Genomic DNA, 14,066 nt, shown 5'->3' on the forward strand with positions numbered 1-14,066 from the left:
TTCTCTGAGGTGCTTAATAACTTCAGTACAATAACTTCAGTTTTGTCAGAGTTAAGGAGTAAAAAATCTTGGGTCATCCAGACTTTTATGTCTTCAAAACATGTCTGCAGTTTGACTATCTGACTGATTTTATTTGGCTTAATTGATAGGTACAGCTGAGTGTCATCTGCATAGCAGTGAAAGTTGATGCTGTGTTTCCTGATAATGTTGCCTAGAGGAAGTAGATAAAGAGTAAAGAGGATTGGTCCAAGTACCGAACCCTGTGGAACTCCATAACTGACTACATTGCTGTTGTTAACATGAACAAACTGATGTCTTGCTGATAAATAGGATTGGAACCACCTTAGTGCAGTTCCTCTAATGCCAATTTCATGTTCCAGTCGCTGTAGTAGAACATTATATATATATATTTTTTTTTTTAAAAGCATGTATGCCTGTACTTTTACTCATCGTTTAACTTAGCTACTTTCACGTTTATTGGAGTAAGATTTTAACCAGGAGGATCTGTACTTTGTATTTGAGCTGTGTACTTTGTCCACCACTGCAACATATGGAGAGAGATAAAGGCGACAAGAAATGTATAAACTGGAATTATATTAGTGTGACAATAATCAAAAAGTCATTGAGCGACTTGTTTCCAAGGAAAATTAAAATTACCAAAGAAAAGAGGGAACCAACATCATTTTACACAGTTTACGGGCTGGCTTCAGTCATTCATTCTTTCATCTTCTACCCCTTATCCAATTCTGGGTCTCAGGGGGTGCTGGAGCCAATCCCAGCTCACACGGTGAGGGCACTTGCCTGAATGTAACTTTAAACAATCAAATCATAAAGTTACATTTTGTGAACTTTCATTATTTTTCAAATACAAACAAATACAACATAAAGCATTAAAAACTGAAAAAACTGTCCATCGGAAAACTGGCTTTAACTGAAAAAATCATGTGGAATCAAAAGAAGTGCATTTGGCAGGAAACTGTGGTGTTGATATTTTTGATCACAGGACATCAGTCATGGAACCAGATGTGCTGACTGGCGGGTATTGGTAAGACAGGAAACGGCTGAAGAGCATAAAGAGAAGTGTGGGTTGGCCATGCTGGGGGTCAAGCTGGATATCTGCTATTTGGTGGCTCACAGCAGCCACTGAAGACATTGGAATGGACAGCAGACTGAGGTAAGAGAATGGTGAAGTCTGTCAGAAGGCTTCTATTTCTCACAGCATATCAGAGCCCCCACTTCAGGACCTGAATCACATCACTGTGTGGGAATATTCATACAAAGTGTAACAGCACAGAAGCGGGCAAAACGATTAGTTGAAACAGATATGAAGTGGGTGGTACATACAGGAGCTGCGTAATTTTGTGCCCCTTCCCTCTGTGTGAGAACAGGAAGAGGAAGGCCACCTTGTGGTTTTCACAAATCTAAAGCATCAGTGCTGAGCTCTGTGCCAATTTCTGTTGATTGAGCTAGTTCTGCAAAGAGCAGATGCATGAGCAGTTTCACAGGAAGATGCATGTGTGTAGGGTGGCACAGTGGCAGATGTCTGCGGTGAAAACTAAACCTTCCTACAAATGTAAACAAATCCAATATAATATTCTCTCTAGGAGTATGAAGAGCTGTTATTTCATGTTCATAGTCAGGCCAATTTTGTAAAAAGTCATATCAAAAAGGTTGGGTTTCTTGTACATTAAACTTGTTTATTTGAGATGAAAGTATGCCAACTGACTGGTTTTCTTCTCTGTTTCTCTCGAGTGACTGACTGCCAACAGAGCTTGTCAATCAGATTGAGTCACACCCTGGTGGCAGCAAAATGAGTGGGTATGTGTGCAACTGTCAAGGCATAAATGAGTCAAGCTTTTGTTAGGAGGTAAATTTCCTTTATATTTTCCCATGAACAAAGCGAGACATGGCTCTGTGGACAGCAGCCTGATGCCTTGTCACCAAGGTAAGTGCTTCACTTTATTTTAATTTAATTTGAATCCACCTGCAAAGCTGGTCTGAAAGTTCTTTTTACAACAGTTTCACAGTGTAAAGAAATCCACAGGATGCAACTTCAGTGAGGGTTGGGGTTAGTAGTTGTGCAAAAATCTGATCCAACGTATTTTATTTAAAACTATTCCTCTTATAAATCAGTTCTTTGGCATTTTCGTGAACTTCCTCAGAGTGCTGTTTTGTTTTTGTTTTTTTCTACTTTCATTTCACATGATTCCTCATCATCATACCCCTCAGTTTTTAAAATTGGCAGAAAATCAAACTTATTTTGTACAGATTTAAATAATGTTACTTTTTAAATGATCTGATAGATATTCATTTATGGTTGAATCATTTGATGCTATCTATTTTAATTTTAAACCTTTGAAGCAATAGTGAATGCGCAATACTGATGATGAAATTCTTACAAAGGGTAGGACACATGTGAAACTCTGCTAATGTGATGATATTTGGTACTTGCAAAATACTGATGACCTTTTCTGAAAGGTTTTCCAAGAAAGACAATGTTTGGGAAAAAAATCCAAAATTATTTACTTGTATTTTATTTGTGTTTTTTACAATTCGGGAGAGAAGTTACTTTCAACTGTGACTAATAAGTTGATAAAGTGGTTTGAGAACAAATAATCATGTTGGAAATTAAAACAAAAATAGAGAGTGAAATGTTTCCTGTAGTAGGGGATGTTTTTGTCTTTACATCTGGCTGTGTAGAGGGACGATGTAAGAGTCTGCTCTGCCCTTCCTTCCTCTTTAGGAGTTCCATATCAGTGATCTGCAGCTGGCAGCCATGACACCATCTAAATCCCGAGCTTTCATCTTCCTCCTTCTCCTCTTCACCCTCCTCAGCTTCTTCTCATCCCTGTTTAATTTCAGCTTGTTGAACCAGAAGCTCTATCTACAGAAATGGCATCCAAATCTTTCTCAAAGAAACATTAGCATCCTGCTGTGGCATTGGCCATTTGGTCACTCCTACAGCCTTGATGGGGACAAATGCCTCCAGATGTACAACATCAGCCACTGTTTGCTCTCTGACAACACCACTGCCTTCTCAAGTGCAGATGTGGTTGTCTTCCACCACTGGGAGCTTGGAAACGGTTTGTCAACGCTGCCCCTGCACCTGGCCCGTCCACGCCCCCAGCACTGGGTGTGGATGTCCATGGAGCCTCCTGTCAACAACGCAAACCTTGCAAAGCTCAATGGCCTCTTCAACTGGACTATGAGCTACAGACATGATGCAGACATATCCATCCCTTATGGACAGACTGTTGTAGGGAGTGATCAGTCTGACTTCCAACCTCCTGCTAATCGCTGCCTTGCCAGCTGGGTGGTCAGCAGATATGAGCCACACGAGGTTCGGTTCAAAGTTTACCAAAGTCTAAAAAAGTACATCCCCATAGAGGTGTATGGCAGGTGGAAAAACAAATCCCTTTCAGCCAGGAAGCTTTTGCCAACTATTGCAAAGTGTCTATTTTACCTGTCATTTGAGAATTCCAAGGCAAAGGACTACATCAGTGAGAAGCTCTGGAGAAATGCTTTCCAAGCAGGAGTCATTCCAGTGGTTCTGGGTCCCAGCAGGAGCACCTATGAGGCCGTTGCTCCCCCAGATTCCTTTATTCATGTGGATGATTTCAGGAGCACAGCGCATTTGGCAGCTTATCTGAAGCATGTGGCCAGAGACAGACAGACCTATGAGAAGTACTTTCTGTGGCACCGCACTCACAAAATAAAAACCTACACTGACTGGAGAGAAAGGCTCTGTCAGATCTGCGTCAAGTACTCAGCTTTACCCCCCAACAGAGTCTACCAGGACCTGGAGGGCTGGGTTAATAGCTAAGAGTTTCCCCTCATGATTTTTTCCGGTTACTGAAAGAATCACATGCAAATGTGAAATACCATACACAATGCAGGTTTACAATTAGCCAGCCATGCAATTTTCATACACATTGAAAAAAAAAACAAAACAGTTCATACCACTACACACAAAAACCAAGTTGGGTTGGTTGTTCCATTTATGAAAAAGCAGAAGCTGGAGCTTGTGTGTAACCATAAATAAGTGTGTGAAATCGTTCCAACCGCAGAGGAAAGCCTCGCCACATTTTGAGAACTGAAAACCATTATAGATTTTAGAATAATTTTCTGGTCAGCACAGCACTTTGTAACGTTTTCAATGATCCATCATAACTAACTTTAGTAACATATTGATTTATTAATAACTTTATTTGTGCAATTTTCTGATCTGATCCAATGAAGCACAGAACAAGCATAAGGCAAATTTTGAATTGTACTCTGGAAGCAATAGAAACCAAAGGATCACAGCGTGAGACTGAAGCAGTATGGTTCTTCTCTCACCTTAAGATGCCTCAGACTAAATGTCAAAGAGTCTCATTCCAGTGTTGCATCTGATCTTTATTTTCTTATCCAGTGACTGCTGACACTTCTTAAAACTAACATCTAATGTGGAAGTGTGGAAGACATCATAGTTTGAACAGCGTTAAATGGTGTCCCCTGTCACCTTTGTGTCATGTTTTGTTCGCACAGCGCAACAGTGTGTGTGTGCTTATTGGGTCTGCTCCTCCCCCTCCCACCTGTGGTCGGAGTAAACCTCTCTGTCTGGAGTGCGGGCTTAGTTCCGTCTTTGAGGGTTCTGAGAGAGAAGGGAGGACTCGGACGCACACTGTGGTGACGCACCGCAGGCACCTCCCAGCTAAGTAACCTCTCCTTATGTTCATGCTGCCAGATGTGAGCTAACCTCCACAGTATAGAGAGAGAGAGTCCTTTTAATTGCTTTCCTTTTGTTAGTTTGAGTTGTCGTGGACACTGTTTAAGAGTGTTTCCTTTTGTTAGTTGTGAATGTATAATTTGACTCGCTCTCTCTCTCTCTCTCTCTGGGGGAGAGACACTTAAGATGAACACATTTGGATTGTTTATTGTGATTTCACCTGTCAGGCTCTGAAGTGAGGCCTTTTTTCACTGTAGGCTCTTTGCTGCCCCCTCTGAAGCAGCCCAGCGGATTCCACAAGAAGAGGCTCCTTCCTGGGCCCAGAACTTCCTGTGACCTGTGCCGTTCATTTTTTTTTAAATAAACTCTTTGTAAAGGCTTTATTCTGATTGTGTTGATTGACAGACTCCTCCCCAGTGGAACTAGACAAAACGAATTTAGGGCTGACCACACAGACTAAGATTTGGGGAGAGACTGGGAAAGCAGGGTGACTTGGCTGTAGGAGGTAAGTAGGTGATGGAAGTGTTGATGTCTACTTTCAAACCTCCTGTTTCTTTCCTCAAAGAAGAAAAAAGAATAAACGGAAATCTAAAAGTCTAAGATGGTTACTGGCATCTCTTTGATTTTATTTACTTTGTGAGGGGAAATGTGTAATCTGAAATATAGATGTAAGCAGAATATATATATATATAATATTATATATATACATTTGAATTATTCTGTACTAACACCGTTACATTTATCTTTGTCCTGTCTTCAACACAACCCCAAAGTGACTGTATTAACATTGTCCTGCACAGCAGCACAGCAAGAAGGTTGCACGTTCTCCCTGTGCCTGTGTGGGTTTCCTCCCACCATCCAAAGACGCAATGTTTGGGTTAAGTGGTGACTCTAAACTGCCTGTAAGTGTGAATGTGAGTGAGCATGAGTGGTTGTTGGTCTCTGTCTGTCTCTGTGTGTTGGTCCTGTGATGGACTGGTGACCTGTCCAAGGCGTACCCCCACCATCGGCCACTGTGAGCTGGGTTTGGGAAACCATTCATACACATTCAAATCTGCAGACAGCTTTGAGTCTCCAGTTAAAACCTGCCCATCTTTGGACTGTGGGATGTAGCGGGAACTCACTCCACACACAAAGGCCCCAGGCTTGGGGTTTGAACCCAGAATCATTTTGATGTGAGCCGGTGGGGCTTTAAATTGCACCCCATTTTTCCAGATTTTCTCCCAAATTGTTTGGTGCTGCAGGTTGCATTCATTTGAGATTCTACTAATTGTGGCATGATTGTTTCACCATTCATATTTCCCATCCAGGCGTCTTCACCCCCAGAAACCCCTGAGTCTGGGTCTTATGAAGACGAAGGGTTAGCCACCTCTGTTTCCACTACCCATCTTGACATGCACTGTTGTTGTTGTAGCAGGGCCGAGTAAGTTCAAGATCCAAAATTTCTCAATGAGGAAGCAATCTGATTTTCCTTTTTTTATGTGGGGAACCAAATTAAAGAAAATAATTAACAATAATACATTGTATCGGGAGAGGAATGGATGGATATCATTGGGGATGAAATCATACTTGATTCAATATATTCGTTTTTTTTCTGATCTGATTCCTAGTTAATGGCCAATCAGAATGCTACTACTCCATTCCAAATATCTCTGAAACAGATATCCTGAGGGTGTTGAACTGATATCACTGATGCTAGCCTTCAGGCTGTTTTCACCATGTTCTTCCAAAAGATCATTATTATGTCTTTTTATTTCAGTTGTCTGATTTTGACTTGTGTTTGGGGTGGTGTGGTTCCTTTTGCAGCTTTTAATCCTCTATCTCTCTATTATTTCAGAATGTGTATACCTGGTGGAAAAGGAGGGATACAACAGGCAGTCCTGGCACCACACCAGACCCTCTAGCCTTGGCTGAACACAGATCTAAATGCCCAAATTCATCAGGGGAAGATTTTTTTTGTGGCCAGAAGGGATGACAGGAGCAATTACGGTAAACAAATACCTTCTTCTATGCACACGCTGTTTAGAGACTGGAGAAATTGTTTATCTATCCTTTACAGCGAGATTTAACATGTAAACATAAAAACAAAGAGGAGGAGGAACCTGCCAGGAGATAAAAACTGCTTTTTCAGTCTCTGTACTGAACACAGGAAATCCTTTTGTAGTGAAACTGAAAAGAAAGTAAATAAAATAAATATTTCAATGGATGGCATGGAAGAATACATGGGGCTCAATGCTGAACTGAAATCAGTCCAAACATGAGTCTGATGATGTTTTATGGCCCCAAAAATAAATTTTGGTCTGATGTTGTTGCAAGCTTGAAGCTCTATAGATGGCATTGTGATTTTGTGATAGGTGGGCTCTCCTGTTCCCTCAGCATGTTCCTCGTGTGTTGGTTGTCATCCTGCTGGAATGTAACCTGAGAATTCTTTTTTGTCTGGACTGCACGTCATAACAGAACTCATGTTAATATTCAGCAACCGACTTCCTTCCATCTTTACCTTCTCAAAGACAACAAAGAGAACTTGGTTTTTCCTGTTTAATTATAATGCCTCCAATTCTGAAAAAAACATCAGTGCTTTAATAATCATTCAAATAAGACTGCAAGTAGCTTTGATACAATAAGTGAAACTATTACTGTATTGACAGGACATGTTAGAACTCAAAGTATCACAAAACTTATGTGAGAGACCAGTCAAAACCACATGCCAACATAATTTTTCTAAATGTGGATATCTTGAACATTGTGAGTAAAAAAAAGATTGTCTGCAAATCATGAAACATCTCCTGTGGCTGAGTTAAGACAACAAATATTCTGATCTGAGAGTTCTCTTTAGTATCACAGTGATGGTGTTACAGTCGTTGTCAGGGAACAGTGAGCCGAGTCCACTTTAGTTTCAGACTGTTAGAATGCTGATTACTGTCAATGGAGATGTAGTTACTATTATTATACAGTGTCTATGATAATCTTCTTGGCTGAGTCCACCACAAAATGATACGTTAAAAGCACAAAAGAGAGACTTCAGTCAAAACAGACCAATTAGTACACAGTCAAAACAAGCTGTTAGAAGAGATGAACCATCCAGATCATAAACACATATGTTCCCTCTGTGTCTCTGACAAGTGCAAAGGAGCGGTTAGCCACTCACACACGTCCATGCCTGTCACTTCTAAAAGTGCTTTTCACTAAATCTTCTGTTATTGCAAAATAAATTACAGGCATCAGTCTGTAGCTTCTTCAATATCCAAAATAAATCATTCTTCTTGCCACAGAAAAATAGACTGTATTACATTTTCACTGGGAATCTGTTTCATCACAGTATGCTCTCAAGCTGGTCTAGTTTGGTCTATCAACTGTAAATGAGTGAATACAATCAACTCAAAGGAGCTGTGGCGTCAGACACTTGGCTTTTAACATATCACCAACCATATGTTCAGTGGCCAGCTAAGAAAGCTAACCTACTGGATCCGTCAGCCATCTGGTGAGATACATTCTCTAAAAAATTAACATGGAAACATTCCAGGATAAAGATTCAATCCAAATGCAACTACTGCTGCTGTCGTGTCTCTGCAGGTCATTTGATCTGACCAAAACCACCTCATTCCTCCTGGGGGTAAAGAATTTGAGGCTGAAAAACTGAACTACTGGTCCCGTGTCCCATGGTGCAAAGAGTCTTGGTCTTCCTTAATCAGCAGCTATTTTCTCCTTCCAGACCATAGAGCTCTGACAGGTAGGTTTGGATTTTCCCTCACTGTGACGCTCCTCCCCTCTCTGCTCAGTAAGTGGCCCATTTCAGCAGACAGTGTCTGTGTTGAAGGAGAGCTGCACCTGCCAGACACACACAAACATGCAATTTCTATATAAAAAGATGTATACAATTTACATGTTGAGGTCAACTGATTTAATAAGTTTGCAGCAGAAAATGGTCCAATGGGAGGATGTGAGCCACTTGGAAAAAGACCAGACTATGATGTGTAGGCAACTGAGTCAGAGCATCTCCAACCCTGCAGCTCTGTGAGATGACTGCAGTGCTCAGGACCTGAGGAGTGTTAGGTAGGAGGTTTCTCCATTAATAAGTTTAAGCTGCTATGTTCTCTGCTGTCATTCCTGAATATTTATATGCAAAAATGTAATTTTTTCTATCAAGATTAATGTAATTTGTTTCAGAGCAACTGATAGTGTCCAGTGATCTTTTTGAAATAATTCTTCTCTGTTCCAATGCCATTTTCAAGTCCTTATGGAAATGTATCTGTGCACTTCTTTCTGAAATGTATTAATAAATAAAAAAAACTAACAAAAAAGTGTGACTGACTGACCCTTTCCTCTTCAAAGCTGATCAGTCCTTCGTCATCGTCACTCTCCAGCTCCTCTGGGGCCTCTGGCGCTTCACTGATCAGAGCATTGAGCTCCGTGTTGGTTGGCCGAGACTTCAGCAGATTGAGGATGTGTTGTAGGGGGGACTGTGCTCCACCTGGGGGCAACACCTCCTGCTGCTCTAAGTTGTCACTCTGCTTCTTTGCAAAATTGACAAACACCTGCACAGAAAAAGAAGGCAATGGATTTTGTTGTTTTTTTTTTTTCATTGACCAGTGTTTAAGGTCTTCATGTCGCACGTTGACTCACGTTGTCCAGAGTGGTCTGACTGACAGAGTAGTCCTCGATGCCCAACACCTCCACCACCTGCTCCATCTTACTGAAGACTTGAGCCAAAGAGATCCACGCAGACTTCAGCTGATACTGGACCTTGGTGTGGTGACGCTCCTGAAAATATGACATCAAGTGGATTCATGCTTGTGCTGTGGCAGATTTGTGCTTGAAAATATGAAATGAAATGAAAAGCACCAACAAAAAGGTCTTGCTAAACAGGCTTTGAATCTGGATGTTTGGATTTAAACACCTGATGGTGAGATTGGAGGTTGGTGGTTTAAGATATTTTGATAATATTATAATGGATCAAAACATGACCAACTTCCTTCTTTAATTAAACGATAAAACAAATCAGTATTCTCAAATGTGTATTTTGTTCTTAAATTACAGTGATCTACCTTCAGCACAGCCTCAGGGAAGTTTCTGTTGAAAAATCGAACCACCTCTTTCACATTGGAGCTGGTTTTGGTCCTCACTGTGATCATATAACCATCTCCAAACCTGGAACATAATATAAAAAACCTGAAATATTTCTGTAATACAGCCTTCTGGTTATTGTTAGTCTAAATCTTTGTTCTTACCCTTTTTAATATGTCAACAACACACAGCAAAAGGAGAGCAGTACAATATAATATAAAACAAGTGCTTCTCATGGTGTTAGCAGAAGCACATTGTTAACATAAAGAGGTAACCAAGGTTTGTGTTAGACCACAATGATATCAGAGTAATCTTTTTTGACAGCAATGGACATTGAAAATCACAGTGACTAGATTCAACACAAAATGTTATTCAATGTCAGTGACTGTGTAAAACATATTCATTGTTGCACATTGCTGTACTGAATCTCTTTGATACCAATTCCACCAGGCCAACAGTAAAAAAAACAACACAAAGTGGGTAAGAACAGGTTGTTTAAAAGTGGACATTGGTTTAGAGGTTGTAAAGTGAAAACAATGCTGAAGAGCTGTGAACCTAAATCATTTATATCTGAAGGAACTCTTGGTTGCAGCTCCGTAATTCTTTTCCCAAAGAGCTTAAGGTCTCAGTCCGTAGTTTTAAGTCTTCAATTTAACATGATGTCCATTTTTTAAACAGGTTTAAATTAGCACATGGCTAACCTGTGGTTGACAGACACTACGAGAAGCAACCACCTAACAGTCAGGATTGTGTACAGAGCAATGATCGATCCCTGGAACAAAATGTCTTAACAAGTGTAAAACACTGAAATACACTTACTTTTAGTATATTTGTTTTTTTAACTTGACAAAAATTGTTCAAAAAAGCCCATTTACCAGCAGGTTGTTTTAAGCTGCTCATAGCAAAATCTATCAGAAGATATGCCGATGAGATAATTCTTAAGGGCAACGGGAGGCAGATTTTTGTCTTCCTGACCTGTTCTTGAGGTGTTGGATGCTGCCCAGGCATTTAAACCTGCCATTCACCATGATGCCCAGTCTAGTGCACAAAGCCTCACACTCCTCCATACTGCAGAGGACAGAGCGAAATCACATATAAGTATCATTAAGTAAAAAGGTTTTTAAAAATTCTGATGTTACCCACCTGTGTGATGTCAGCACTACCGAGCGTCCAGTTTTGATTATGTCAAGGATTAAATTCCAGAGGAATCTGCGGGCTTTTGGGTCCATTCCTGTAGTTGGCTCATCCTGGGAAAAAAAAAAAAAAAAAAAACATCAAGAAAATACTATACCATTCTCCATAAGGGTCACAAGGCAGTTTAGAAACGACCATGTTCAAATGAAAATGTGGATCAAATGCTAGTTTTTTTTGACAATTTGCATTTTCTTCATACATCATTGCAATAAGTTATTCAATATATACCCACCAAAATGACAGCTGAGATCTGAGGGGACAACTACATTACTAGAGCACACCTATTATGCTGGTAACAATCCATCACTGCACCAGAAAACGGTTGGCATATCAACTTCTATGGATGTTTTGAACCAATAATTTGGGTAATATTTACTTTATTTTGCCTTCATTTCCTTTTATGAATACATTTTGTCATTCTGAGGCAGTGCTAAAGCAATGAAAACAGATTTGGAGACTATGTGAATCAATGTTGATATCAATTTGGGGCAAGAGTCAAAAGAAACTGAATGCCAATGAACATGATGACCTGTCCTGTGGTGGAGGGAAAAGGTTAAAAGATTCTGTCAACTCACACCCACCACAACTAGTGTTAATACATTCACAGTGTGCTAACCAGTTCCTTTAAATCAGACACGCTGGCTATCTCTTAGATAGATGTGATATGTTTTAATATAATATGAGGCATATTATATTAAAACATCACAAAAGCAAATATTGGTGTGTGTGATGCCGTGACAATGGCAGTTCCCACAGATTCTCTCAGTCAGCTCAGTTTCTTTCTCTGTGCAAGGGTGTCAACTGTCACACCTACGCTCATTTTTTCACACCTCATTTCTTTTTATCACAATGTGTGGATCCAGTATTTTGAGTCACAGTAAAAGGTTTTTAGTATTCACATTAAAAATCATGAATGTACTGTAGCTGCATACTAAGTTGAATTGCAGTCATATGTGTAATTTGTGTTATACAGAATGTGTTTACACATTCTCATTCAGCTTACACAAATGTTTCTCTGTGTGCCATTTGTGTGAAAAGGTATAAATTTATCTTTGTTTTCTTTGACAGATTTAACTGACCTTGTAGTTCTATACCTCAGCTAAATCAAATCAAATCAGATTTATTTGTATAGCACCAAATCACAACAAAGTTACATCAAGGTACTTTACATATACAGCAGGTCTAGACCAAACTCTTTATGAAATTATTTGAAGAGACCCAACAGATCCCCTGATGAGCAAGCACTTGGCGACAGTGGCACGGAAAAACTTTCTTTAAGAGGCAGAAACCTCGGGCAGAACCAGGCTCGGGGGGGGGGGGGGGGGGGGGGCATCTGCCTCGACCGATCAAGTATAAAACATTAACATTGCATGTTTGGGTACACATTTGTCCAGGAACACTTGCCATCAATCGTTTAACAGCTCTGCCTCTCTGTTTCTTGAGGCTTGATTGCCACCAAGCTCACTGCAAACTCCCATTCCAGGTGTGGCTCAAGGTGGGGGTACTCACTTCCTTTTGCAGGATGATGTGCCGCAGTTCTTACAGGGCCTCTTCATTAGGGATTTTGTGAATTGTTAAGTCTAACCCCATCTGCACCTGACCAATTCACCTTCAGAGACCCTGCACTAAAACTGCTTCCATGATCACTGGAACACACAAGCCTCCGCCAAGGAGGTGATTCTCTGAGAGGAGAGTAGACTTTGTACTTGTGGAGCATATAAATCGCCAAACTTCTTACCAGGAAGATGAGTGAGGGGTATCCAATTAGAGCGATGGCAGTGGAGAGCTTGCGTTTGTTTCCCCCACTGTAAGTGCCGGCCGGCTTGTCTGCATACTTGGATAACTCCAACTTTTCTAATGCCCACTGAACCACCTAGAGAGGAGTGAAGGGTAATGTCAGGCTGGTGTGGAGAGTCATCTGTTCATCTGTTCAGTTGTCATCTGAAAATTCCTGCATGGGCAGCAAGAAAATTAAACCCACTTTTGCCAGAGTTAAACCCCTTTTTGTTCTGACTGGCATGGAATGCTTTGCACCTTGTATAGTCAAAGCTGGCAGCTTTCATATAAGGAGGTTGAAGAATCCTGCCTCAACACCAACACACCTGCTTTCTTTGCAGTGAGCTTTAACCGTTCTTGGTTGAACACTGTTGTATCACCTAACTAAATACAAATTCCACTTATGTCCCAGTTGGTCCTGTGCATAGCACTTTAACTGCGCTGCATGCAGCCCTCTGAGCTGGAATCATATTGGGTATGACTCAAGGTCACTTCTCACAGGGATGAGGAAGTGTTTAATGGAATTGTGCCTTCCATCATTTAGGATCCTCTAAATCTCATGGGATTAAGGGATGGCTGAACATACAGAACAATGACATTACAATAACAATGCCAAATTCTTCCTGTATCAGTAAACCTTACCAGGCTTGAGGACAAAGCCTGCACATACATTGCATAGCTACATTCACAACTATAATGCAAATTTAAAACCCTCTATTCCAGGAGTTGGCCTCGACTCCCTCTATGGCACCGACTTTGCGCAGAAATACATACTGACCTATTCTTGGAAGAAAGCCCTGGCTCTTGTGAACAGGGCACATCTCGTAGATATGAGTATGTAAAAGCAAGACCTACCCGCTCCTGGTCCTTCCAGGGAATGCCACGAAGGCGAGTGTAAAGCTCCAGATGTTCCCTGGCTGTCAGGTCATCAAACAGAGCGTCAAACTGTGGACAGTAGCCAATACTCTGCTGCACATGTAACAGATCCTTCAGGATACTGCATACATGTATGGATGGTGCGCCCGAGCACACGCACACACACACACACACACACACACACACACACACAGATGCAAAAACACATGTAAGGTTGAGTTAATGTTAAATCATTTTAGATGGTTGGTTTATTATTTTTAATACCAGCAGTCAGCAGCAGACTATTCAGGCACGAGTTTTAACCTGTGACACTGATGGTACTATTAGAAGTTATAAATTGTAATTATAAATTATAAATTACTGTATTGTATTATTGTATATTGTAATTATAAATCGACAACTGTTACTACTCCCTCAAGTCATTCCACCTGAGCCTATTAAAGATAAA

General features: G+C 40.7%; 2 protein-coding genes and 1 long non-coding RNA gene across 10 annotated transcripts in view; 2 read left to right on the forward strand and 1 right to left on the reverse strand.

Annotated features, from left to right (window-relative positions):
* Positions 1-1,807: 1,807 nt before the first annotated feature.
* LOC115049285 (alpha-(1,3)-fucosyltransferase 7) lies at positions 1,808-5,091 on the forward strand. 2 transcript variants are annotated; one of them, XM_029511373.1, is made up of 3 exons: positions 1,808-1,945; positions 2,744-3,684; positions 4,528-5,091. In XM_029511373.1, the coding sequence occupies exons 2-3, from the start codon at positions 2,777-2,779 to the stop codon at positions 4,670-4,672; spliced, it is 1,053 nt and encodes a 350-aa protein (XP_029367233.1). In that variant the 5' UTR covers positions 1,808-1,945; positions 2,744-2,776; the 3' UTR covers positions 4,673-5,091. The 2 variants fall into 2 exon arrangements, with proteins under 2 accessions (XP_029367233.1, XP_029367236.1); XM_029511376.1 differs by lacking the exon at positions 4,528-5,091 and having other exon boundaries at positions 2,744-3,998.
* A 1,613-nt stretch (positions 5,092-6,704) lies between these two features.
* LOC115049286 (uncharacterized) lies at positions 6,705-9,285 on the forward strand. Its single transcript, XR_003841116.1, has 4 exons — positions 6,705-8,189; positions 8,282-8,438; positions 8,625-8,761; positions 9,041-9,285. It is a non-coding gene; the product is annotated as an uncharacterized LOC115049286 (long non-coding RNA).
* Positions 7,239-14,066, reverse strand: part of abca2 (ATP-binding cassette, sub-family A (ABC1), member 2) — a 68,596-nt gene continuing 61,768 nt past the window's right edge. For all 7 annotated transcript variants that reach the window (XM_029511367.1, XM_029511372.1, XM_029511368.1 and 4 more), the window contains 8 exons: positions 13,598-13,739; positions 12,705-12,839; positions 10,916-11,019; positions 10,748-10,840; positions 9,754-9,856; positions 9,332-9,469; positions 9,025-9,243; positions 7,239-8,536 (listed from right to left, as the gene is read on the reverse strand). In XM_029511367.1, coding sequence (XP_029367227.1) covers positions 8,501-8,536; positions 9,025-9,243; positions 9,332-9,469; positions 9,754-9,856; positions 10,748-10,840; positions 10,916-11,019; positions 12,705-12,839; positions 13,598-13,739 — 970 coding nt within the window. In that variant the 3' untranslated portion in view covers positions 7,239-8,500. The remainder of the gene's footprint in view (positions 8,537-9,024; positions 9,244-9,331; positions 9,470-9,753; positions 9,857-10,747; positions 10,841-10,915; positions 11,020-12,704; positions 12,840-13,597; positions 13,740-14,066) is intronic.

This window comes from Echeneis naucrates, chromosome 9 (assembly GCF_900963305.1).
Source record: "Echeneis naucrates chromosome 9, fEcheNa1.1, whole genome shotgun sequence".
Lineage (NCBI taxonomy): Eukaryota > Metazoa > Chordata > Actinopteri > Carangiformes > Echeneidae > Echeneis > Echeneis naucrates.

What these genes read in the sequence shown, in the direction of transcription:
- LOC115049285 (XM_029511373.1), top strand. Translation starts at nt 2,777, where the DNA reads ATGACACCATCTAAATCCCGAGCTTTCATCTTCCTCCTTCTCCTCTTC. An exon ending in GACAGACAGACCTATGAGAA is followed by an intron (nt 3,685 to 4,527) that starts GTACTTTCTGTG and finishes TTGTTCGCACAG; the next exon opens with CGCAACAGTGTGTGTGTGCT.